Source organism: Syngnathus typhle, linkage group LG9, assembly GCF_033458585.1.
Source record: "Syngnathus typhle isolate RoL2023-S1 ecotype Sweden linkage group LG9, RoL_Styp_1.0, whole genome shotgun sequence".
In the NCBI taxonomy this organism is placed as follows: domain Eukaryota; kingdom Metazoa; phylum Chordata; class Actinopteri; order Syngnathiformes; family Syngnathidae; genus Syngnathus; species Syngnathus typhle.
This window is the reverse complement of record NC_083746.1, coordinates 6,080,662-6,107,906: the sequence shown is the minus strand read 5'-3', so window position 1 is coordinate 6,107,906 and position 27,245 is coordinate 6,080,662. Positions and strand designations below refer to the sequence as shown.

The 27,245-nt window shown below is 44.6% G+C and overlaps 1 protein-coding gene across 1 annotated transcript; it reads right to left on the bottom strand.

Annotated features, from left to right (window-relative positions):
* Positions 1 to 14,713: 14,713 nt before the first annotated feature.
* irs2b (insulin receptor substrate 2b) lies at positions 14,714 to 27,121 on the bottom strand. The gene is made up of 2 exons (XM_061286676.1): positions 23,730 to 27,121; positions 14,714 to 17,351 (listed from the first exon to the last, which is right to left on the bottom strand). Exons 1-2 carry the CDS (start codon positions 27,079 to 27,081, stop codon positions 17,347 to 17,349), a joined length of 3,357 nt encoding a protein of 1,118 aa, XP_061142660.1. The 5' UTR covers positions 27,082 to 27,121; the 3' UTR covers positions 14,714 to 17,346.
* Positions 27,122 to 27,245: the final 124 nt, after the last annotated feature.

The following is a 27,245-nucleotide window of genomic DNA, read 5'->3' as shown; positions in this document are numbered from 1 at the left end:
AATGTTATACTCTATTATACTCATTCTAAAACTCTAAATAAATCATGTTCAATTATATGTGAAAGTCTACCAAACTCTTGTCAAAGTATTTTTTTGCTCTGGAGGTTACTGAATTGGAGGTAATAGAAAAAACAGCCTTCATTGTTTATTAAACCAGATTACATAAATGAACATGCAGGGGAACGACAATTTCAACCCTAACCCTAACCCTAACCCTTGAGCTCAAAAATGTATTTTTAAAGGTAGGATAACATTTTGTCTGTACTTAATGAAAGGCATCAGATGACCTTGTGGTTAGCATGTCTGCGTCACAGTCGAGAGGCTCCGACCTTCCCGTGTGGAGTTTACATGTGTGAGCAGGAATTCTTGTTTGTCTCGAAGCTCCCTGTGATTGACAGTCCACGGTATGCCCCACCTCTTGCCGAAACGTCACGGATTGCCAATTACCCCAAATCCTCCGATGACCCCGCCATCATTTTAGTGGAACAATATCTGGGCTTCGAGCGTGGCGTCCGCAGATCCCCTGGACATGTGCCACATTCCTTAAAGTATTGCAACGTCCGCCGTATTTGCATGCAAACACATCTGGGCCATATTTGCTCCAAGCTTCCTGGCTTGTCCTCCACTCACGCATCTGAAGAGTGGATTTATACACAGACGCGCTGTAAATACAACTTGCTTTATTCTCATATGACAAATGGTAGGAGATGTAAATGGCGGGCAGGCCTCGAGAGTACGGGGCTTTCCATTGCGTAAACGAGCCTCGTGGAGCAATAACAATTCACAGAGTGAGTAAAACATTCAATCTGGACACAGACTCTTAAATACAGAGACAGGAAAAGGATGAGATAGTCACATTTCTAGTCAAAATTAACTAGTCCATCACTAACTTATGCCACTGCAGACAAATAAAAAACAACGGTAGTGTAGTAGCATGTAGGAGCACAAATGCTTGACATGAGACAGGCAGGTCAGGCTGCTCCTCTACGACACATTGCTGACATGCACGCCTGAATCTAGGAGTGTGCGGGGGATCGGTTAGGTTAGACGCTCCCAAAATTGGGAACAGGACGTTTTGTAGCCGAGGGCAACTTTAATTATTCCAGCACCGAGTGTTCCCCTCAGCCGTCAAACACAACGGAAACACCCCCTTCCTCGCGGTTAAGCTCCCGTATGCCTCTCGCGCACTCGGAGATTACATTTGGAGACGAAGTGTTCTTTCCCAAGAGCAAATAGCATTCCTCCATTGTTGAGAGGACGCTTTCTTACTGATAAAAGCCAGAGATGTTTCGGGGGTTAGTTTTCAAGCACGGAAAGTTGAACTCTGGTTGAATCGAATCTATTTTTTTTTCTCCCAAACACGCTCATATTTAGCAAATAGAGTTCATATGCTTTCTGGAGTTGAAGCGATAACGCACGGCCTTATCTGTTACCATGGTAACACGCAGGATCGACTTTGACGCCCGTTGTGTGTCAGGACAAGGCAGTGAAAGAACTTTGACGTCTGAACACGTCTGGAGTGAAGTTACAGCTTTGGTCCTTTGTGTTTGTTTGACCTTTTATTGTTTTGATAACATTGACCTCAACATCTTAAGCGACAGTATGTAAATTTGTGACCTTTAGCAGTCAGTTTCAAAACCATGTTGAGGTCTGTGTACATATGCGTATACATTTCTGTTGTAAAGGAGACATGTGCAGCATCTCTATATCTGTGACATGCTTTACTCTAAATATCGTGTTTCTCGTCATATTAAAATTGGCCTTGTTTGAGGGGGGCGGTCCTATCTTCTGCAACTTAGCAACCATCTACTCCGCCTCATTTACTGCTGGGCAAATGGCAAGTATGGCTTTCATTACAACGATGACAAGTGCCTTAGCCTTGTGGTTCTACTTCGGGGAGCAGAACCCAGAGTTTAGGGAAAATCTGAGTGCCCATTAAGACAATGAAAGCATATGTGATCTGCCACAGCAAAAGTGAGTCACAGTGACCTAAATTTCACGGATGAGGTTTTGATATAAACAATAAGAGAATTATCTCATCTTTCCAGTAATACAGTATATCATCTATTGGGCTGGGCTATGCAATACATCATTACAAGAAAATATATGACATACCTCCTTTGAATTGTGTGCCTTTGGCCATGCTACCTAAGCTAGGAGGGTTAAAGTAGGGAAGTCCATGGGCTTCATTTCCAGGCAACGGCAAATCTGGTTTAACGTGTTTGTGAATTTGGTAGACTGTGCTAAACCTCGATAGGCATTCCAGTGCCGCCGGTCCATCTGGTAATTTGGTGACCAAAAGTACACTCGATTGTAAACTAAAAGCAGGTCTAAATTGCGGCGCAGATGGCGTAACTTGATTTCATGACAACAGCCATATTTTAAAATAGGTTGGGTGAGGGTGAAGGATTATCATGAATTGGAGATCTTGCACTTCCTTTTAAATGTGCTACCATTTCCTCGTCTCCATTTTACATGTACACACTAGAATAATATTTCTGTTCAACATTGAATAATTTTGTCAATTTTTTTGTCAAGTAGGCCTACTAAGATCATGGTCATTTTCTGTATAGCATCTCATCCAAATCCGGGCCAATAATCCAAAGTGAGGAAAGAGTGTGACACTTGCACCAGTTGGACCACAACAACCTGCGTCGCGGCGTCTGCCCCCTCCCACCCCCACCGGGCTGCCGTCTGCCATTCCTCACAGACGGAAAGGTCAGCCAGAGAGCACCATAAAGACGAGTTGAGAGTGGTCATTGAGTTCCTCTGAAGTTCAATCAGATTCAACAGCGACTCCTCCTCCTCATATCCTTTTTTCTCTCAAAACCGCCGCCGCAACGAGGAGTTCGTAGTCGTGCTGTGTTTGAGAGTCAAAGAATCCGATTTCAGATCGTGTTCAATCAGCATGCGTGTGTTGTTTCGGAGGAGAGTGACCAATGGCCCTGAGGCAGGGGGGGAAAAAAAGGAGGTCACATGATGGACTGAAAGTATAGCTCTGTTTGGTAGGACGTGGCGGAGATGGAGGAAAAACAGAGAGGGGAAAAATAATGATTAGGGGTTGTTGGATGGCTTCTTTCCTCTCTTGTTTTTTACCCAGGAGCACAACGGAGAACCAACTAAGACGTTTCAAACTATAGATCTGAGCTCCTCCCGTCTTTGATGTTCAGGTCACGGGCCGGGAAAAGCATTGGCCATTAAGGCCGCCAGTTATTGGTCCCTTACGTCTTAACAGAGTGCGAGTGTGATATTGGCTCATATAAAAAGCTGCTTGTTAGAATCGCTGCTTTATGGCCCGGATCGTTAAACCGTGCCCTTTGGATGGATCCTGTGTGGGCTACAAGTGTGACATCACTGAACCAGGATGGTGCCCCGTGGACACCAATGACCGGGGACAAGCTGGTATTGGATAAGTGAACAAAATTGTCGTTCATCCTCTCGAGGTAACGAGTAATAATGTCAGTCTGACGTAGAATAGTTGATATAATGAGTCAGCCTCAGCTTTCTTTCCAACATCTTTATGCTCATTTTCTTAATACAGTGGATTTCACTTTACTGCAGTTTCAGGACATGACCCAAGGTGTTGATTCATGAGAATGTTTGCTGAGGACTATCTCCTGGCGTTTTTTTATTTTTGCTAAAAGTGAATGTTCTTTTTTGATATTTACAACAACAAGTCAACATTTGTTCGTCGGGATGCAAATGAAGGAGTCGGTTAGCAGTGTGACTCATGCATGTGTTTGCTGGGACGTGATGATGCACAGGTAAACACCTGCAAGCGCGACTGAGTCACTGTAGATAGAAGGCACTCATGCATTGACGATATGACTTTTGTTTCTCCTTACTGGAACAAACAAGTAGAATTTCAATATTAATCAGTATGATTTACTCTGAAGGAGTTAGCGTCTTTGGATCTTTAGCAACACTTTGTCCATGAGTGTTTTGAAAAATGGCATTCAAGATGATTGACTTGATTAGATCTCAGTTCAGAAATGTGTTTTTCTTTTCTTTTTTTACCAAGGATTTAGATATGAAATGCTTGTTGAGGATTATCATACAAGTGGATTAACATTTATTATAGTTTCCCATTTCGACTGCTTGGTTACTATTATTGGAAAGTGTGTCACTCTTGTCACTTTTCACTTCTCCATTGCATCTTATACTGACAGCAGTGCTACTACTGGCAAAATGCTCCTGCTGTTATCAGTTGTCGATTTTCCACATGCCTTGTCCTTTTTGCCACTCCACTGGGGTAACTGCAGCAGCAAGTTTATTTTACAGCTGTCTCTTGAATCAAGTCCTGCATATGTGAAGGTAGAAAATTATTAATAGCATGACTTTTAATCGGGTATTGTCAGACAATGCAAACTGTCAATTAATGTGGAGTTGCTTTATTGAGGTGTCAATACAGATCCTCTCCAACTTTGTGTTGACACCCAACTTGTGTGTGTGTGTGTGTGCGTGCGTGCGTGTGTGTGCGTGCGTGTGGGCGCATTATTGCTCTGTCCACACTGATAGTGATCAACGGAAGTCTTTATGACTTCCGTTATGGTTGAATAATCATTGTGCACGGACTCATGCGCTCTCCCAGGGTGGCACGCCCCGTGTCAAATACAGGAAGGAGATTATTAGCTTCCTGAGGAGCTAGTGTGTGTGCATGTGTGTGTGTGTGTGTGTTGCACGCATGCGCGTGTGTGTGTTGTTAGGGGAAAGGGGATAGCAGGACAGAATAAGGTCAGCAGGGACTAGCTAAGGATCGGCCCATCGGAAGCTCCGAGTATCACTTACTGCTCTTCCTTGACAAATTTAGAAATACAGGGTTGGGGGAGGATTAAAAAAAGAAAAATGATGACGCACGAATGATGACAAATGTCAACACGCTGGAGGTTTTGCACACAAATCAGTCATAGACGAGGCAGGTGAGCGAGCTGCCTTGCAGCGGGAGGGGCGGAGTGAAAGTGAGATTGCTCCAGACAGGATGTTTGGGTCAAGAGGATGTCTGAGCCAGGATATGCCAGGGCCAAAACACTCCATTAAATATGATCATGACCTTCACCCTGCCTGCAGTGTCGCTCATGCTATTGTTTGCATGTATAATAAAACATACACACACAAACTAAAAGGCCAGTTGCTTAACAAAATGTATTTTTGGAATTAAAATTGTGAATACTGCCCGGTGAGTACGATTCCATGCTCCAGGGAGTGACACTGTCAGACCACTTGTTAATCGATCACATGCATTAAATATGTTTTGCAAAAAAAAAAAAAAAAAGTAAGTTGGCTTAGTGTAAGCCATTGGTATGTACACATCCACCACTTTAGATGGCGGATTACTTTTATTATATTTTAAAATCTAAAGATTTAAGTTTATTTTAACAATGAAACAATAATTCATTCGAATTTCAAAATGCACTTTTTCTATTATCAACTGAATTGTCTGAAAAGAGTAAATGTATTCATTTTATTATTATCTCATTAGACAAAAGGTCAGTTGTCCACTCGGACTATGACTTTAAAATAAATACATTTAAATCAACCACAGGCCTGCTTTAGGCCATCTTACTTGTACTTTGTATTCGCCAATGCTCATTTGGTTACCATATTTGGCTAGTCAAAATATTAGAAACAGCTGTCAGTATTATTCAGTGCACCGCCTGACATTATTGGTCAGACATTTGCTCTATTATCTTCGTCAAGGCTGTTTGTTGTTCATGTATTGATCTTGCAGGTATAATTTGTCCCAAACAAAGTAGCTCATGAAGAGAAATGAGGAAAAAAGTAAGACAAGAAGCCAATCACGTATTGATACCAATAAGATCAGACACAGAGTGACTCTGATTGATTTGTAGTTCATTTCGTTCTTATCTCTGCACTCGGAGGTGGGCGGCGGCCTTGTGACGAATCGCTAGCTGACAGAGAGCTCCGACTTCATCATGTCTTCATTAACCACGGAGAAGAACAGCAAATCACCAAGCGCGCAAACATGCTTCTTTCTCTCCACCAGCCCTGCCATCCCCCCTTTCCCTTCTTTACACACAGGCACAAACACATTTGCCCGATCCTGCCCTCAGCGCAGCGTTGACATGCTTGGCCTTTTATTATGTTCCGGACACTGTTTTTCCTGAGGCTGGAATGTGGACAGGAATGTGTTGTTACTCTGCGAGCGCTCAGAGGGAGCAACACCTATCATGCTGCATGGAAAGACAAAGAGGCAAAGTGACTCCGGGAGCATTAAGGAAGAGGGAAAAAGTGTTTGGACGTTGCGTAAGAAGAGTCCATCACCACTGATTCTCCTGCGAGTGGTTGTTGTTTTTCACCAGCACTTTGTCTCTGCTTTTCATTACAGCTGTTAGCATGCTTTGTATTCCGGCCAGAACTTGCGTAACAGCCTGCTTGTCATTGGTTTGCCCCGTATGAACCTCAGCCAGACACAGTCATACACCTTAACACACTTTGGCAAGCCAGCTGCGATCAGCTAATGATTTCTTTTGTTTGTTTGTTTAGCATCTCGCGCCGGATAGATATTACGACTTTGCATTTCAGACATGTTTAGACTTTACGGTTCAGCCGTGCACCTGCCGTATGATCGTACGTGATCAAAATGTTGTTTTTTGCCAAGTCATTGATACGGATGTTGACATAACACAACTGTTTCTAAACATTAGTTCTTTAGCACCTCTGGACTGGCAGACTGAGAGGTGGGACCTTTTTTTTTTTTTTAAGGAAAATGTGTGTCAAATGCACGCCGTTGGTAGGGTCTCAGCAGGGGTTCTGGAGAGGAAGGCCCATCAAGAGGTCAAATCTCAGATTGTCAGTTTCTCTCTGCTGCTAAAATGTTTGTGGATCAGTCAAGTTCATCTTAGACCAGAAATAACATAGTGTTTATTCAGGTGAAACAGTGAAATTGTTCACAAATTTGTATGTAATTCTTGCAGGCGTTTGACAATGTGGAAATATTCCAAAATAAATACATGTGCAAGACACTTGACATTTATACACATAATGCTGTCTGAAAAGAAAAATACTAGTCTTAAACTCACCGACCTCAAACTGGATACTGCAATAGTCAACAAGGACAAGTACAGTATAAAGGTTTACGTAGACTTTTCCTATTTCTATAAAAAAATGATAAAATGTTTGGTTGGGTTGTTTTAATTCAGCCCAAACTTGCATGCTCTCCGTTTTAGCACTCATAACTCGTATCGTTATTCCGAATGGTTGTTTGTCTCTGTGTGCCCTGCGATTGGCTGGCATCCCGTTCAGACCGCCTGCTGCCCGATGACTGCTGGGATAGGCTCCAGCCTGACCGCCAACCCCCGTGGTGACAAGCCTTATAGAAAATGGATGGATGGATGTTCATTCAGGCCATTTACACAGTTTTCACAGTCGTTCTTCTTTGGAGGAATGACCTAGAGAGGATTTCACTTCTCCCTTGTGTGGGGAGGATGGATTGCGCTGTTTGCCTAATGCAAATGTGACACCAGTGGAGGACGTCTCTGACCAAAAAAAAACCTGCAGTATTTGAGCTTTTACGTGCGTGCCTACTGATGAATGGAAGAGGCCAGGCGCGCACATGCATGACACATGCGAGATTTAGTCCAAAAGGAATAGTGGCGGCGCATGTAACAGGCTCATCCTTCATCGGGGACCACTTGGGGACCTTTTGCTTCCACGGGGGGGAAGTGAGGCTGCAACCAAGTAGAGGTTGTGTAGGCAGGCTGAAAGGAGAAGAGGCTAATCAAATGGTGGATGAGGAAGACAGTGGTCCTTTTGAGGCATCATTGAGTGATGCTCCATTCAGCAGGTTGACGGAGACCACCTGGGGAGAGCCGCAGTGGGTGGGGGGTTATTTATTAGAGGCTAGTTTGGATGAGGAAGGGTTGGCTGGCTATCTGCCCAACGCAATAGGCGGCTGTCAGCTTCACAGACGTTCACATTAGTGTGATTGAACGGGAGCGATGGCCCACTTCCAGTCAGTGTCTTTGGAAACATACGTACACACTGTCTCTCCAATGATGGCTTATGATTGCCCAATAAATAAATGGTGGGATATTGTTAACTAGTTTGTCATTATTTGTTTAGCTTCACCTTTCGTTGCACCTTTCTATGTTATTTTTAGCCGTCTGCTTGTCTGAAAAGAATAAAATAGACATTTGCAATTCAAGGTTGTGGTCTTGCGAGTATAGAAATCGCACGTCCTTGCTGGAGCTCGTGCGTCATTCAGTGCTGAGCTTAGATAAGACATGATTTCTGAGAATTCTGAACATTATCAGGAAAAAAAAGTATGTCGACAGAGATTAGAATGCAACATGAATGTTTTTGTGTCATTTCAAGATCAGGTGTTGGAATAAAACTCCTTCTTCATAATTGACAAGCATTGTTGTAATGCTAGTTTTAAACATCATCTTTTGACGTAACGCAAACTTTTTCTGTCACGCAACTTCCTCCATTGTTTTAGTTTTTCAGACTAATTGACCTTTTGCTTATTATGAGGCTAAAAGTCTTCCATTTCTGTTGCCATATTTTAATGGTTTTAGTTCAAGTTACAATCCTGAAACAGGAAGTAGTATACTAACGTCAGCTGCTTGTTTCCTTCTGGTTCAATAAGATTGTGTTACACTGGTGAGGCAACGGTCTTTTCTGGTGTAGGGAAGGGGGGGGGCTTAGTTGTTTTTTTTGTTCCTTATGTCGAATTTTCTTCATTAATTCATAATCATTTAAACACCAAATCAAAAATTATTGGGTGAAACATGAGCCACCAGCACAACTATCAAACGTAATGAGTAAATTGTGTTTTGACACTGGGAGCTAAATCACGAAAACAATTTAATAACACAGTCAAATGGATGCTTAGGGCCTGCTTTTATGTTTTGAAATCTCTGAGGCAAATTCAACCACTCCCTGTTCTGACATATTACTCTAATGGCTTTGTTTGTGTTTTCATGAGAAGAAACTCACCTCCCAGTCATAAGATTCCCACTGCATGTCCATCACACGCTCATCACAATGATTTACAGATTTAACATCTCGCTATTTCACTTACTAACTTCCTTAAGAAAGTCCTCTAGTTTTCAATATGATAAATCAGACACTAGAAAGTTTATTCATGACGAAAAAATAGGAAGTTGGCAAGGGTTCCGTTGATCATTGCTGATATTATAACAGCAAATTTGGCAGAAATTCAAGTTCAACATTGAGAAGTAGAAGAAGTCAAACATAATAATGCTGTCAATCGGATGCTCGGTGGCTGATTTATTGTTTTCTGGTGGTCCCTATGCAAACTCAACCACTCCCTGTTCGTACACTAACCTTTACTAGCTGTCATTAACAAGCACTACAGTACAATATTACGGCTCGTGTGTTTGATCAGTCAACATCCAATGGCTGTCATTCAAGCGGGAGCTAAAAGGCCTTGATGCCACGAGAGTACTGACTTCCTGCAGAGTGCAAAGAACAACAACAACAACAGAGGTTCTTGGAAGTACAAAACAATTACAACGTGAGTCAGAAGCGGGTAATTTGGAGTTGTGCGCTCAAATATGAACCTTAATTATCCTTATTCCGTGAACTCGGTGATTCAATACATGTTCCGCTGTTTGTTTCTAGCAACCACATGATCCATTTTGGAAGGAAATGGGCTTAGTGTACAGAAAGAATGCCATGGTTATTTATTTACATTCAGCGAGCACAGGTATGTACAGTAATCTCACACATCTATCTTGCCAAGCCTCAAGATGATACCTCCATGACACACGGCCAAGAAATGTGAGTGAACAAAAGCGGCAGCTGCAAGCATTTAGATGCGGTGAAAGTGAGGAGGAAAAGGGAGAGTTCACAAATGCTGGCGGAAACTCAAAAGGGATTAGCGTATTGTATATGCTAGCTGAGCAGAGCTGCGGTTTTATCAAGCTTGCATCTCTTGATAGAATAAATGGACGAATCCCAAAAGTATGTATGTCTGCAGTTTTAGGTCAACGGGACCTATTTAAAAAAAACTGCTGGAGTCTCAAAAAAAAAAATTTGTGTCATATGCATGTTGACATAGCATTGCAGCAATTTTAGCAAAACGGGAGTCTGACATTAATTCAGAGAAAAAACAAAAAACAATGGCTGTGTCCTAAAATGGGATTTACATACATACTGGCAGAGGTGGAAGTAAAAGTCACAAGTACCAAATTACTGTTACAAAAGTCAAGTGAGTCAAATTGAGTCCTCACTTGAAGGTGAGCCGAGTTATTACTTGCAAGTCATAAATCAAGTCAAATAATTTTGCAAAGCCACAACTAATTAACACCAGTTAATTTGAACTCACTATCTGTCATTCCTTAAGGTAGATAATTAAATGATGTCATATGATACAAAAATCATATCTTGCTTTTAATTCAATTTAAATTTTGAAATTAGTAAGCATGGACTGATTTATTGGACTACCAATATCTTAAATCTTTTTTTTAGGGGAGGTGGGGGAACAACATCAATAGTTTGTCACCTTTTAGGGGAACACTGGAGAGACTGCTAGTTTTTGAAATGCATCCTTCTTGTTGATTACCTAATATGTTCTTTGTGAGGCCCTATTAATTTCATTTCATTACATTGTTAGATTTTTTAAGGCTAGTGTTCTTGAACGGAAGGGTCACAAACTTTCTCAGATAAAATAACAGGGAGGGCTCAGGTTCACGACAATGTAGGCGTTATTGTTGTCCGATTAAAAACATTTTGAAACGATGATATTTGCAGTATTCCTTTGATGAGTCGAGGCGGTGAGTGAGTAAGCAGCGGTGAATAGATTCACCTGAGCCTGAGGAAACTTGTCAGGCTTAGCGAGGGCGACACACCCTGAGTTGACCCGCAGGTGCCAACGCGCATGCACCAACCCCGCACCTGCCAAATAGTGAGTCACCGAGTAGGCGGGGACCCAAGCTGAGCTCATCCCGCACATTCCCACATCACATTTCCAGCCCCACCCACCTCCAGCCATTCTTTGTCTTACCTGCCTCTTTTTACGCGTGCGTGTGCATGTATTTGCAGGTGTGTGTGCAGAGAGAGATTACAGGCTGCATGAGAAAGCGGAGATGCAGGATAAGTGTGAGAACTACTACCTGGAGAACAGCTGCTTGGCTAAAACAGGCTGCCCAACCACACACGTTGTACAGTATTCTGTACTTCCTCAAATCGTAGCCGTCACTCAGCGGGCGCACCAGTGTGTTTAACGATCGTTGTTGCTAATCCAAACAGCAGCACCTTATTGTAAACAAGTTCCCTGAGCAGTATTAAAGATCTCATGAGCGAATTATTATTTACCATTAAAATTAGGACCACTGCCTTAATAGGTGCCTCACCCCATCTACACTTGTATCAAACAAATAAACGCCCAAGATTGCTATTTGCGGTACTTTAAAACACACTAAGGCTTTATGGCCCTGCCTCACACATAGTATTTTCTGCACAGGTAGCAATGTGATATGAAAGACAAAGGTTATGTTTTATGAAATACTGAGTTTTTTTTAGCTATTACACGTGTGAATGGTTTATAGATGGACAACAACAGAGCTTTACAAGGGTGTGTAAAAGAGTGTTTTGCATTAGCAAAAGAGGAAGTGTGTGTTTACCACACTTGGTGCAGGCGGGTTACGCAACAAGGGTGATGGATTACGAGGAAGGTGAGAGAGAGAGAGCGAGAGGAGGAGCAGAGAGAGAGAGAGAGAGAGAGAGAGAGAGAGAGAGAGAGAGAGAGAGAGAGAGAGAGAGATAGCTCATAGCTGATTAAGCTCAACACAGCATTCCCAAACAGGAAGTGCTTTTTGAGTGAAGGACGGAAACACAAATGGGTGTGCCCCAGGGTATTTGCTCTCTCTTGTCAACTTGTCATCCAGTTCCTCCAGTGTGTGTGCGTGCGTGCGTGTGCATGTGTGTGCGTGCGTGCGCGCAGCATGGACAAACAAAGCGAAGAATAAAAAAAATGGTGTTTGCATTCCTTCCGCTTGCTTCTGTGAGAAATAAATGATGAATGGTTGAAGTAGCAAATCTGCAGCCACATCTTAAAATGCATTAAAACAATATATAGTATACTTTAAAACAGATACTTTATTTTCTGTAATCTAGGACCATAAATGTAGTGGTATAGTATAAGGCCCTGCCCTATAAAAAATAGACACTTGATTGACCAATATAAACCTGCAATCATCAATATAATGGGCAAATAGAGTAATACATATTGAGAGTTTACACTTTGCAAAAGTAGAAGTAAATAGTCAGTGGGCGGCTAATAATCAGTGACAATCACAAACAACATACTATAAATCAATCCTGAAGGTGGGTGAGTAGTTGAGTGGGGGTTTAGTGGGGTAGGGGGGGGGGGCGTCCTCATACGGCCTCAGAGCTCATTGGCTTTTAAAACACACACACGGATACTTAAGGAGATGCAACGTTCCGAACAGCTTTCCGGAAGAAGACCATTTCCTGTGGAGGTGCTGTAGGTCTCTGTCCATAAGTACGGCTCTCTTAGGCCAAAGCTACACTTTAGGGCATTTTCTATATGGACACACTGCTACCACACACACATGAGCACTTAAATACTCTCCAGCGAGGATAAATCATCAGATTTTAAATCAGATTAAATAACACGTCTCTGTTATGCAGAAGTACAGGGAACCTCAATTTAATAATAATTTTCGACTTTCATTGAAAAATCTTTTTTTTTTTTAATTACAAAAAATAAGACTGTAACATGAAAAAATAAAAATAAACAATATCAAATAATTGATTATAAATAATAATATATTTTGACATGACTATGCTTAAAAGAAAGTGCCCGGTGGAAGAATTGGGTAGTGCTTGTTACCTCTCCAATGACCCCACCACTAGATTGATAGATAACAAATAGCAATAATATATCTCTGCATCACACAGTAGATACAATTAGACCAAGTCTTAGCCTTAATTACCATTTTAATTAGCACGGTTGCAGGAATGAATAATCCGCCGGCATATGGTTAAATGTGCAAAAGCGTTGATCTCGCTGGTGCTTTAATCCCACCCACCTCCAGATGCTGTTGTAACATGCTGCTTAATGACTATTGCTGAGGAGGGGGTGGGGCCTGCGAGGCTAAACAATAACAGGAGCTATCCTAGGTTAGGGCCCACGCCCAAAAGGCTGGTCGCACACTTTCTCCCCAAGTCAAACTCAAAATAAACAAACGCAAAGGAAGAAATAAATGTGTCTTCTGCTCTTTCTTTTGAGAGACTATTAAGGTCATACTGAAGAGAAAAAAAAGTAGTTAAAATAGTTGAGACTAAAGATTAAAATGCGGGAAAACAAGAATAAACACATACTTATTCAAGCACAAGAATAAAGTCATACTGTAATTTTGGAAGTATAAAACAGAACAGGGGGGACTAGTTTTTTAGCTATTTTTTTAAATGGACTCAAAACACCATCACTAGTACAAAAGAGTGCAGCCGGCCAGCAACTGCCAGGTCGAAATAGCTGACTCGCTAGTGACATGGGCTCTCGCTCGGAAAGAACTTGGTTCGATCCCAGGAGTGAGCATATACCTACATACATGTGCTTTTAGAATTGAAACCTCACTGCATATGCAAACAAATGCAAGTATTTATGTGTTAATACATAAGGCGGCCCGCCCCCAAGTTGGCGGAGCAAACCAATGGATCACGCCCACTACCTTCTGGGGCGGGGTAGAATCCAGTAGTGTAAGGTGTGGGGTGAAGAGAGTTAGGGTTCCAAAGTAGGGTTTAAAGCAAGGGTTAGGGGTGGGCCTCCTTATGTATTTACACATAAATACTTGCATTTGTTTGCATATGCGTACGCAGCAAGGGTCCAATTCTAAAAGCACATTCAGGTATATGTTCACACCTGGGCTAAGTTCTTTCCGAGCGAGAGCCCGTATCACCAACCAGTCGGCTATTTCGACCTGGCAGACCCACACCCGACCTCACCCCCACTTTCTGATTGGCTGTTTGATCTGTGACGTCACTCGGACACTCAATTAGGTACACCGCCATTGTCAAAGGTCACAGGTGTCAAGCTCTAGTCCTCGGGGCCGCATCCCAACATGTTTTCCAAGATTCCCTCGTTAAGTGCACCTGCGTGAAAAGTTTTTGGTCATTTTCACGTTCTGCAGAGCTAAAACTTTTCACGCAGGTGCGCTTAACGAGGGAATCACACGGACACTCCATTAGGTACACCGCCAATTTTTCAAGTGTACCTAATAACAGGCCACTTTATTAGGGAAATATCATGGTCAAAGGTCACAGGTGTCAAGCTCTAGTCTTCGGGGCCGGATTCCAACATGTTGTCCAAGAGTCCCTCGTTAAGTGCACCTGCGTGAAAAGTTTTTGGTCATTTTTACGTTCTGCAGAGCTAAAACTTTTCACGCAGGTGCGCTTAACGAGGGAATCACACGGACACTCCATTAGGTACACCGCCATTTTCAAAAACTGTTACTTTCATTTACAAAAGAAATACAATTTAAAGAATATTTAGTATTTATTTTTATTCAATTATTCGACTCTCCATACATATATAGGAATAGAACTTTACGTCTTTTGTTGTAATATAACTGATTTTAATATAGAAGCTGGTGTAACACTTAACAGATTTTTGTTGGTGGTGTGCCTCGAGATTTTTTTCCAATGAAAAGGTGTGCCGTGAATGAAAAAAGGTTGGGAAACACTGTGTTAGACAATAAGACCATTTCTATTAATTTTTTATTCATATTTTAACATTGGAAGCATAACATTTTCCAAAATGTCTTGATAAAATGAGAAACAATGATACAAGGAAACGAAGAAATTATTTCAATGATAAACAAAGTAATGTATTTATTTGTCAGAGACCAAATAGAACAATAAACAGAGCATAAGCAGGCATCTTAAATAATATCAATATTTATTCCATGTGTCTAAAAAGAACCAATACAATCTAAAGCAAAGACGTAAGTTTAAATTATCATCTCTTCGTCGCATCACAATAATAAGCAAGAAGTGAATTATTTACAGTGGGGTGGGCGGGGGAAAACACAGCAAATCAGCCGGGCACCCCCAACAGTCATTTTTAGATGCTTTCATCAAGATACACGACCCATATGCAAAACACTGCTCAAACACCAAATGGGCTTGATTAGCAAATTTCAAATTTGAAGAAAAAGAAAAAAACACGTACAAGCCGCAACAATCAAGAAACTCATTATTTTAAGTTTTATAAACAAATAGACAATATTTGTACATTTGGTACACCTTGGTAAGTAAACTAGATTTGAATCGTGTAAATATTGCATATGCCTTTTGTACCCAAGTATGAATTAGGTCAAGTATGAATTTCTTGTAAAATTTGCAGTTACAGCATTAAAAAAATGGTGGCATCAGCTTTCACAATACTCCCATCAGGGTTATCAAATTATTTGAAAACACAAAAAAAGGAGGGGGTGGGGGGGAATCAAAGCCAAACCAGAAGTGGTTAGCGTATAACTTAATTAGTGCTTCTGTTGTATCACGCCAAGACAAACTATGTACAGTAAAAACAGCATAAGTTATTTAACTTAAAGTTTTTTTGTTGTCATAACGTCACACTATTTACAGTCTTGAAGTACCAGTGGATCCAGATAAACAGCAACAATGCTCATCCTGGTGTGTGTTGTGTCGGTCGATGTTTTCGTTGGCTTTTCATTGTTGTGGTTGTTCATTGGGATTGTGCGTTCCCAGCCTTGGAACGCAGCGTGTACTACATTCAATGCGTCTTGTGTTACAATCTAGACAAGTTTGTAAGTGCAAGACCATGCTTTTGCTGCGTCAGCGTCCCAAAATGCGACAAAACCGACCACGTGGCTCGGCGCTGCAGTGAGGCAACAGGTGAGTGGGTCTGTGTGCACTGTTCAGTTAAGACCAGGGATGGGCATTTGATGACTTTTTATTGATTGACGGTTGGGAAAATGAGCAATCAATTAATTGATTAATTGTTCAACGACTCCTCTGTAAAAGTGTGGTGGGAAAAAAATAGCACAAGTTGTAGTTTTAAGAATTCAGTGCAAATGTGATCAGATATAGCCAGAATAAAGTTGCAGAATTATAAATCGTGAATTGATTCTAAAATTCAAAAATTCGAAAAAGAAATAGTTTCTATAAAACTCCTACAGCTGTAATTTTATGGGAATAAAGTTTAATTGTTCTTACAGGTATATAAAAGATTATATTGAGAAAAAAATGTAATGGTCAAACGACAAAAAAAACAATGGAGATGGACAATCAACCAAATTCTATCACTCTGCCCATCCCTAGTTAAGACAACTTCAAACATTCCATTTTGTCACAACTTCCTGCAGGCGGCGTGGGCGGGTATGCAGGGGACTACAGGTGAAGAGGTCCAAAGTGTTGTGACTTTGGCTCAGACAGGCCACAGATGTACCTGGGTGGTGCAGCGGTGTTTGAGCGTGACATCATCGCTCTCCAAGAACGCAAGGATAGAAAATCCTTCCATCCCGCCCCCCGCCGGGTGAATAAATAGACATCTTTCATACATCATCTTGTCTTAAATGTACCGTGGAAATCTCAGAGTGGCTCATTCTTTGCGGATCGGTTCAGTTGTGGAGGGTTGCTAGGTCCAGACGAAACAGCCCATCGGGCGAGAGTAAGGCTTTGGATTGGTGATTTTCTTAAAAAAAAAAAGTTTTAAAAAATAAATATTTCATATATCAACTAATGGGGGTTTAACCAACCTGTTTTTGTTTGTTTTGTTGAGGTAGGTTTTTCTTAAGCAAACTTTTTTTTTTTAAAATATGTACCTAAATGCCACCTTTATAGAAATTCACACATTTGGAAAAGGTTTTGCCAAATGCATACATCCACGTTAAATAAATAAATATTTAGTATGCATTTTTTTCTGCATGTGTGTGCATGTGATCTCCAAGTTTGGTGTCTTCTCAGGTGAGACCACCAGTTCAAACTCTGTTATTATCGGTAACCAAAATAATATATATCCAACAAGATATAATAACTTGTGTAGTCATTTCGCAGATAAATAAAATGGTTACCAAGAGTTAATAGTTGGTACGACAGTTTGTTTCTTTAAGTCATTTAGTCCAGCAGCATCAATGGATGGCGCCTCATTGTTTTGGTGCCAAGGGAAGATTTGGGGCCAAAGGTCAAGTGTCCGTGTTGCCGTGGTGACTGTCGCCTCCGTGACCTCGGAGGGATGGCGGCGAGGGTCAAAGGACATGTGGGTGGCAGCCCGCAGTCCAGCTGTTGCCGAGACGACGTCATCACATGGAGGCGGCGGACCAACCTGACGGCCAGGGGAAGAGGAAAGGGGGAGGGGGGCTGAGCCAGTGGTCTTCATTCTGAAAGAGAGAAGGGAAAACACATGATGACAATGATGAATGATGACAATGAACTCAGATTTTTTTTCCAAAGAAAAGGTTGGAATATTACGAAACTAAAATGAATAGAACTGTTGTTGATGTTGTATTTGGGCAAAAAAGTCCAAATCTTATAAAAGCTGTAGTCTTTCAAAAGGGAAAGAGGTTGACTAAAATTACATTTTGGGAGAAAATAAGGTTTTTTTTTTTCATAAATTCATATTGACAGTTGTGTGTGTGTGTGTGTGGTCAAATGGATTCCCCCACTTTGAAGAGCACTTATTCCTTACTTGGTAACAAAGTGTGTGTTCCTCAGTCAGTGCCTTTAAAACAGTGTCGTACACACAACACCGGTATTCCAGACTGAATACACACACTCCAAATAAAACATGCAAATGTCCCTCCCACACACACCACAGTGGCATATTCTTATTTATTCTCATTCATGCAGTCGCCACAGTGTCGCTTTCTGTCCCAGTGGAAAACACTGCTGAACTCTGACCCCCACGCACTTGCTTGGGAGCTTTCATTTGCATGCAGCTATCAAACGGCAGCGGAAATGTCGGCCGACAACACACACGCACAAATACACACGGCTGGGCCGGCGGGCCGCATTTTTGTCCCCCGCTCGCCGTCTCCTCTCCCCTCTCTCTCGTCCCCTCCCCCGGAGGTGAACAAGAGCTGTTTTCACAAAGCTCGATGTGATCGTTCATTCTCTAAAACAAACCTTTCATTCAGGCCAAGCTGACCCCCCCCCTCCCCACAACACTCCCTACTAAAAACACACACACTTTGTTCTCCTGTTTTTGACTAAAAAGAAAAATCTTAGAATCATGCCAGGGTTTTTTTTTTTGTTCAGTGGATGACTCATTTTGGGGAAAATAGACATTTAATTTGGCTCCTCTAATGGTTCCTCATGGTTGTTTGGGTTCATTAGAGGGCAAGAAAAGAGAGAATCAAGAAGAAAGAGTTTGGGGAGAGGTGGAAAAACCACAGTAACAGAATCAACCTGACTGAGAGGACCGGGAATGCAGTGAGGTCATGGGACCGTCGGCCTGTAACAATCTGTGTGTGTACGTGCTGGTCCAGACAGTGGCCTGTCGGGGCAAACACTTGGGTGAGAATGACTGAGATGTGCCGGGAAAATGAATCACTGACAGCGTGGATTAATAACACGCTGCAGAGGAAACAAACAAATAAATGTCATGTCTCAACGCGACCACACACCAGACAACAGGGGTGTGTAGAAAAAGGGGTGTTACTGAAACAAAGGGAGCAAGGTCTATCAAGGAAGGAACCCGATGGCTACTCAACCCCTGTCCTGCTTTTCGGAGGGGGTGCCCTCTTTCAGTTCCTCCCACAACCATTACGACCGCCCACCCTCACCGACTGTTCATTATTTATTTAGCTCGCAGGCTAAACTTAGCCCAGCTCCATTCAGGGCTAGGACACTGGGGAGTGTTATTGGCGGCCGAGTCTCTTCCGACGTAAACATGTGCACTGCGGCCTCCCTCACTTAGCGTATCTCATGTAAACGGCCATAAATGTGAAAAATAAGACAGCAAACCAATAAAAACGTGGTGGGGGGGATTTCTATTGGCATTGAGCATGACTGGTGAAAATGACAAACTTAAGGCCGTGTCCCACTGAGGAATTTGCGAAGGGATCCAATGTCGAGTCGTTGTCAGGGTTCGATCAAGGTCGTAAGTTAGCCATTCGCTACTTTTGCCAACAGTCGTAAAGTTCAGGTTGTACCAAATTAATCTCTGTTCTCACGGAGAATACATAAGTCACATAAATGCCAAGCCAGTAAGTAGCAATAGCACTTCTTCATAGGTCCTATTGGAAGTGATTTTTTTGTGGTTTGGGTTTGTGAAACCAGCCACCAAATATTCTTACACACCTGCTATGGGTGTATTTAAAGTGTTAGTAAAAATTGAACAATGCTAAGAAAATGTAATTTTGTCTTAAAATAATCTGTTTTCAGTTTGCTATTCCTGGCTCCAATGTGTCATGTAAACAACTCCAAGAGTGAAAAGAGCAGAAATAATGACAAGTCTTCTCCCTCAGAGATGAACAGGCTGGGATATGTTGTGTTTACATTCCAGCCTCCCGCCGGCTGACTCCTCCCTGATCTATCGCAGGGCTCTACTACACAAACACCGAATGCCTCGTGACCTATGACCTGCCACGGCATGGGCCTGTCCGACGCACAGCACGAAAACAAGCCCTGCTTGCTCACCTCAACCTTTGCTAGTGGCGTGGACATGACCTCCAATCACGGTATCCCCTTGAGTGACTTGCACACATTTGGGAGGAACCCCCCGTTTTTATATCCACCGATTTCATCACATAGCGACATATAAAGTACGTTTTCTATCAATTAATTGTATTTTGCATATTGAGCACACACGTAAGGTGCCGGTGATATGTTCGTTTAATTACTTTTCTTTTCAGTCCATCATGGCAATGGTTGCTTACTAACAAACAGAAATTGGGAAAGAAAAAATAAATTATCCTGGCTTTACATTCAGTATAAAACGGTCATATGAAGGGGCCGAGTTTGCTGAGACACGCTCCCATCACGCAGCAGCTCGAGACAAAACAAGCGGCTCAACAATGTTTAATCCTGAAGTGAACGTAAGCCTTCTTACCTCCAAGCTAAATTGGGGATAGGTTGACTTTGTTTTTATTTGCGACTGGAACATCCTGCCCTAGTGTACTCTCAAGAGTTATGTATCACACTCACTGTGACTGTGCAGAGTTGCAGGGGGAGGGGGGGTAGTACAGGACAGGTGAGGGCAAGAAACAAAGTGTTCCTTTCCTCTGTTGTCATCAAAGAGTCTTGTTGGGCTGACTTTGGAAAAGTGCACTTTGTACCTCTGTAACTTGCTCATTAAAATGCAAAGAAGTCAGGGTGATTATCAGTGAGGTATCAAAACTATGCCAGAGCTGTTTGTTCTTGTTTTTAGAAGCTCGTGATGACAACAGCAACCTTTAATCAAGTTTGATAAGCTTTGGTTGCTAAACAAGTCATTAGGACATCCTCCGCGGACTCTGGTGCAAGAAGCCAGAGCAAAACTCGCCCACAGAGGTATGGAAAACAAGAGAAAATACACAACACTGATGCCAAATAAAGCATGTGTGTGTGTCAACAGAGGAGGGGGCTTGCTGTAGGATGATTGTGGGGGTAGGTGTAGGTTGCGTCACATGATTTCTGCAAAACAGAAAGCGATGCCTGGAGAGAAGAGGCGGAGAATCGGGGGGGAGGGATGATGCAAAAAAAAAAAAAGGGGGGGAGGGGTTTGGTGTAAGGCTTCTTGAACACACCCTCTTGCACCCCTCCGCCACCCTCCTCCACTTCCACCTTCTCCCTGTTGTTGTGGCAGATGGTGGCCGGTCATTAGCGTATTGTCACTCTCCTCCTAAAAGAGCCAGATAACCAGTGAGTGCTGCTTGGCGGAGCAGGTGCAAATACTCCTGACTCACCCCCCCCCCCCCCCAACGCACACACAAACCTCTACACGCAAAACACACTCACACACAACCCTCTCGACCATCTGCTGGCGGCTGTGCATATGCAGACAGGAAGACGCAGAAAGTGGAACGGTGTGTGCGTTGGGCTGCTAAATTCGGCAAGGCATGGAGGGAGTGAGTCAGATTCTCCCCTAAATGCAACCATGCAAGACGGCTGTTACAACAGAGGGTGGGGGGAGGGGGGAGGGCGTATGTGAAGGGGGGGCTAAATAGATGAAAGGAAGCCTCAGAGAAAATATGGTAAAAAGTAATCCACACGCTTCTATGATGTGGCTTGATGCATTTCGCTGTAGTTCAAAGGTCACTAAAGTGACATTGCAGCAGGGTCAGGAGGTATGCCCTTGGAGGCTAAACGGTGGAACTACTGCTTCAAAACAACGAACCAATCGACTGCCTGGCCTATTAAAAGTGATCCACAGCACACAGAAACAAGAAAGTCCATATATAGGGATATAGAATGCAGCCCCCCTCTTATTCATTCACATGTGTGTTGAATTTTAGAACAGCAACTGCCTCCCTCCCTCTCACCCCTTCCTCACTGTGAGCCCACACTCCTTCCCTCTCCGCCCCACGGGGTGACTGCAAATGCCAAATGAGGACATGCGATTTAAGTTCCTAATGTTTCAAACTGCAGCACTGAAGAGAATGTAAACTATGGGATCAGTATGTTGATAACAAGAAAATGTGGCATAGCTTGCGGAAGGCGACGCCTCGTCTCTCCCTTGATTGCTAAGAAGCATGTGTTTAGTCATTGGGAAGGAGTAGAAGAAGAAGAAACGGGAGATAGCAAATGTTCATACAACCCAAACATGCGGCCATACAGCCATGTTTGTGAAGTTGTTTGCAGAAAGAAGTCCCCCATCCCCCTTCAGAGTCTTCCATGCTGCCAGGTTAGAAAAACAAGTGAGCATTCACCTCTCCCAGCAACCTTTGCACACTGCCCCACATTCCAGGCCTGAAACCCGGTACCTGACAATTGATAAACAACTGACTCACTTGTTTTCCCGGGGAACCCGATGACTCGCGAGAAGCGTCAGAGCTGGCTCAGAGACTAAAAGACGGACTAGTCGATAAGTTTCAACCATTTTTGGAGAAGGTCGAATACCAATTTTTCTGACAGGTACACCAATTTTAATTCAAGGTCCGATTTATTTTCCTGACATTCACATCCTGGTAATAGTTGAATCCCTTCACAATAATGGTGAGTGTAAAAGTGACAAACATGACTTCTGGGAAAAGCCCCGATTTTGGTCTTTCATGACTGCGTTTCACATTAGTTTACCAGTTCGCATTAGCATGTCCAATCTTTTCTCTGGTTGCTCGTATAATGCTTGTTGAGTGATTCTTCTTGTAAGTGTAGTTTTTTTGTCATTACGGTGTTATTTAGATATTAATAATATATCTATAAGATATATTATTATTAGTTATTAGTTATTTAGAGGAGAGGACCCGCACCCCGAAGCTCACAGCTGAGTAAGTTAGCTCAACGCCTAGCGTTCACGAGGAGCCGGGAAAGCAATAACTCAGGAGGATGGGTATCAGTGTGATGTGGACGCGACGCTTTTTTAACCAGCTTGTAGCCAATTGGTTAGTGACCTGTCAGGGATAAAAGCGCATAACTTTGTCGATCACAAATCGCATTATCTCAGATCACGATTTCAATTCCAAACACGATAACTTGTTCAGGTCTACTAGCAAAGAAACAATCTCTGTCATGAAGGCACAAACAGCAATTAAGACTTCGCAACCATCCTGCCCCGGGATTGTCTTTTCGGATAACAGTGACTTCTGAAATGCCGCTGCTTGGTCACCTATCCGTGTAAATAATCCCTGTCTTTGAGAGTTGCGTGAAAAGCCAGTGATGCAACAGCGTAGAGAACAAGGTGAAAGGTGATATTTTGATGGCAACTGTTCTTTCCCGGAAAGACAACCCATCAACGGTGTAGTAGTCAGCCGTATAAAGACAATAGGACCAAATAGAGGACCAATAAACCGGCTTTACAATCAGGCATAAAAACAAGGATCTCTGCTGGTGTTACTACTTTAAATGAGCCAGTGTAGTAACATGCATCACTAGTAAAGATGAAAGACTGATGTGGTATAAAACTACGTCTCACAAGCTCAAGTCAGACAATAAGAATAGAGAAACATCCAGAAGCATGAATTTTAATAGAATGGGGCATTCTGGATCGGGTGTTGTTGTATCATCACAACGTGGTATCAGTGCAGCCCAACGTAAAAGAAAGGTGGAGCAAACAGCTCCCCTTCACATCACTGTCCTGTGAAATTTCTCGTTGTGTCATGGGTGTGACGAGGGGGTGACTAATTCTACCTAAACATCGCCGCCTGCATCTCACAGCAATGTTTAGTACAACTTTCCTCGGTCGCGGTGACTTATAAAACTGCACAAAAGCCAGGCCTGTGTGTGAGCACAGATGATATGATATGCTGTCTAGTGTTCTTTTGCTCTGTTTTTGTTACATAATGTAGGTTGCTATGTTGTCGAGCATCAAGGCGAAAAGTACGCTACATTCTTTTTGATTAGGTACACAAAAATACATTCTGATTACCGGCTTTGAGCTAAGAGTCAGCGCGGCAGAGTCCGGTGACTACGAGGCCGGCTGCAGGCAGGAATACTGCGCTCTCACAGTTTTTCACAACTTGGGAATGAAAATGAGCCTAGCGCTGCTTAGCAACCACCAGTCAATCCGCAGAGTACACAGAAGCACTACGACAGATCCTGCTCCAGTAATGATACCACTCCCTTCATGAATGAAAGCTTCCTGAATGAATGTGTGTACAACATATAGTAGTGGCGCTCACCTTTCACAGCAGCAGCAGTCGTCTCCTTGAATCCCAAACTGGCGTAGGGGCTGGAGTTGAAGCCATTCATACCACCTTTGCAGCCACAGGCAGTCTTGAATCTCAAGAGTCCATCACAGCCCCCTAACCGGCACCCACCGAGAGTACCCTCCATCAAGTTTAAGGCAATGTAGTTGAGTCCATTCTGATAGCCGGCGGACGTCTCCCTGCACATCGGGGTGCCGCCGCCGTAGTCCTCATCGGGTCCCTCCGAGTCCCGCACGCCATGGGAGACGTTCTCCACCGAGGCCGAGCTGTGGCGCTTGGTGTCGTGGGCAAAGGATGGGCACACCGGTGTGACAGTGGTAGTAGAAGAGAAGGTCTCGGAGCTGTGTCGCCGGCGTCCCTGAGGGTCAGCGCGAATGACTTTGGCCCCCCGATGTGGATCTGCAAGGGGGACATTCAGCGAAGGTCCATTGAGGAGAAAAGAATCCACGGGCACCGCTGGTACTCCGTCCGCCACAAGGCTGCTGTCAAGACTCAGTCTATGGACACAGGCGGTCGGGCTGGTCGGGACAGGGTCATTGTCGGTGGCGCAGAGAGGACCGAGTGTCATCTCGGTGTAGTCGTCTTTGACGGCAGTCGGCTGACACGCCAGACTTGTGTGATGCTGGAGAGGATATTCATCCACCACGCCTCTCACCTCTTCCTGTCCCTCTACGCCTTCGCCATCCTCCTCCTCCCGGTTCAAACTCACAGTCTTGGGCGAGGCGAGGTCCACGTTAACATAGTCCGAAAGTGGTATCGATCCCTCATCTGCACACTTTGAGGCTTCAGCGGATTCCACCGCGTCAGTGGAAGCATTGCTGAAGTCGATGTTAATATACTCCCCTGGGCTGCGTGGCTCAGAGGGGAGCGGGTGTTCACTCATACATGGTAAGGTTCTGAGAGAATCTAGAGCCAGGCGGGTGGGACGACACACCCTACTCCTGTGCGCCAGAACTCCACCGTCTCTGAGAGGAGAAGGGGCAGATGAAGGGGTGCCCGGTGTCACAGAGTCTCCCAAAGTCACAGGGCAGTAGTTGGACTCCTCTTCGATCCGCTGCTTCTGCAAACACATCACCACGTATTGGTCTGTGTCAGTGGACCCGTTGCGCTGCAATTGGCCCTTAAGTGAATGTGGCAGCGTGCTATAAGAATAAGGCTGTCTGTGTTGTTGCTCTCCTCCAGAAGAACTAAGGATGTGGTGGTCTCGAGGCGTGTGGTCACCGGGAGACATGTTCAGGTACTCTCCGTTGGTGAGCTTTCCGTCAGTGCTTTCCATTGACATTTTGATTCCGCACCACATGCGCATGTAGCCGTTGTCCTCGAGGGAAACGCTGCCTGGGGAGACAGTATGCGGGCCCAGCCCTGCTGCAGAGGAGGGGTGCGATCGGGGGTTGATGATCTGCTTCGGAGCAGAGACACACATGGGGCTCATAGGCATGTAGGGGTCGTTCTTTGCACCTGATGTATGAGGTGCCACGCCCGGCATCATAGGCATGTAACCACTATCGCCCTGGAGACAGTTTGGTCCCGTCCGGACATCCCTGTACTCATCTGGAAAGGTTCCTTTAGGCGAGGCTGTGAGACATCGGCGAGAAGACTGGCTTCCACTCGTGTAAGTGGCCCTCATTAACGTGTACTCGTCGAGGGAGGCCGAAGACACTTGAGGGAGACACCTCTGCTGCCGGGGGGTGGTCAGAGAGTATGTACGTTTTCGATAAGCCTTGTCCAACTCCGAGTACCATCGATAGCCATTCTGGTTCGGCTGTTCCATCACCATGTAGCCATCGAGCCTGCTGCCATCCCGGGAGGGAGGAGTGTCAGCTCTGAGAGACTCTGGGGTGTTGCTCCCGTACGTGAGAGGCAGCCGGAGGTCGCGTGCGTCCGCGGGGCTCGTGCCGTACTCCTCACACGATATGAAACCGGCGTCACTCGGGGAGCCCGAAAAAGAGGCACTACAGCTGGAGGGACGAGGTGCGCTGTTATCTGGACACGAGGTCAGGCTCACAAGACTGGGGGCGGTCATCGGCGGGGAATGAGACAGCGGCATGGACATGGACTTACTGTGTTGCAGGGAAGAGGATTCAAACGTCCGACATGGGCGTGCCGTGATGGTGTGAGACCTGCTCAGGAGGGTGCGGCGGACCCCCGGGCTGAGGGGGCTCCCGTTCACCGAAATAGGGCGTGTCATGGTGCCGTCGCCCTCACTGGCCGTGCGTATCCGACAAGAGGAGAATTTACCCACAGGTGAGGTTGTGGCCATGCTGTCAGTGCGCGACCTCCGGAGTAGACCGGTCTGGCTGGGGGGAAGGTGGTTCAGGTGCCGCCTCGTGGGCACGGAGATGGGGTTGGTACCCGATGACTGGCTTTTGCTGCGAGGGCGGAATTCAGACAACTCCTTCATTGCTTTCATAGCTTCCAGGATGGTTTCGTGGATGTTCTGCGCCACGACAGAATCATCTGCTTGCATCCAAAGCTCGCCGGGTCCGGTGGCTGCAGAGCGACCCACCTCGATGAAGAAGAAGCTGTCAGAGTGGCCGCACCTCCGGATGTTCATCAGCTGCAAAATGACCGAGGCCACCTCCGTGTTGAGTTTTACAAAACTGATAGTCCGACTGGATAAGCAGAGTCTGTACACTCCAGTTAGATTCCTGCTCTGCCCCAAGCCTTTGGACTTCATGTTGACCTGCCATACCTCCTTGTAGGCAGCGCTAACCGGCGTGATCACGCCGTAGCTCGTCTCGTCGAACCCCACCAGCGAGGACGCGGAGTTGGACGCCGACCCGTCGAACACTCTCCCCTCCGCGATCAAATCCGTCAGCACCCGGTACCATCCTTCCTGCTCGCTCTCGCTGTCGGCGGCCACGGCAAAGTACTCGTCCTTGGTGTAGAGCGCGATGAGATATTTGTGTTTGGCGTCCGCTCGCTTGTTGACGTTCAGGCAGCAGTCCAGCGGGATGACCCGCTTGGCAGCAGACTTGTTTCTCCATTTCTTCTCGCTCTCGTAGTACTCCAGCCGGGCAGGGCAGCCCTCGCCGGGCTCCCTGAGTACGAAGAATCGCTTGTGGCCGTGTTTGTGCTTCCTCAGATAGCCGCACTTCTTCACGCCGGCGGCCGGTAGTTGGGGTCCGGCATCGCTCGGCGGACTCGCCATTCTACTCTTTAAACACTTACGAGGAGGAAGAAGAATTGGAGGACACTCGACGTTAGTTTCTGTTTTTACGCTTCGATCGTCCTCTTGCTTCCCCCACGGCTGAGCGATAAATAACACATGTCTGCTGCTGCTTCTGATCGTGCTGGTGTCCGGACTGGGGAGGGGAAACAACATGTGACCATTTACACACTCAATGGGGGAGGAGGAGGAGGGTGGAAGGGGGAGAAGAAAAAATACGCACGCAGCCAGTGGGCGGTGCGCGCTCAGCTCATTGGGCTCATTGGTGGATTGAGCGTGAATCAAAGAGGGGAGGAAAGCCTCCTTACTACCGTCACTCT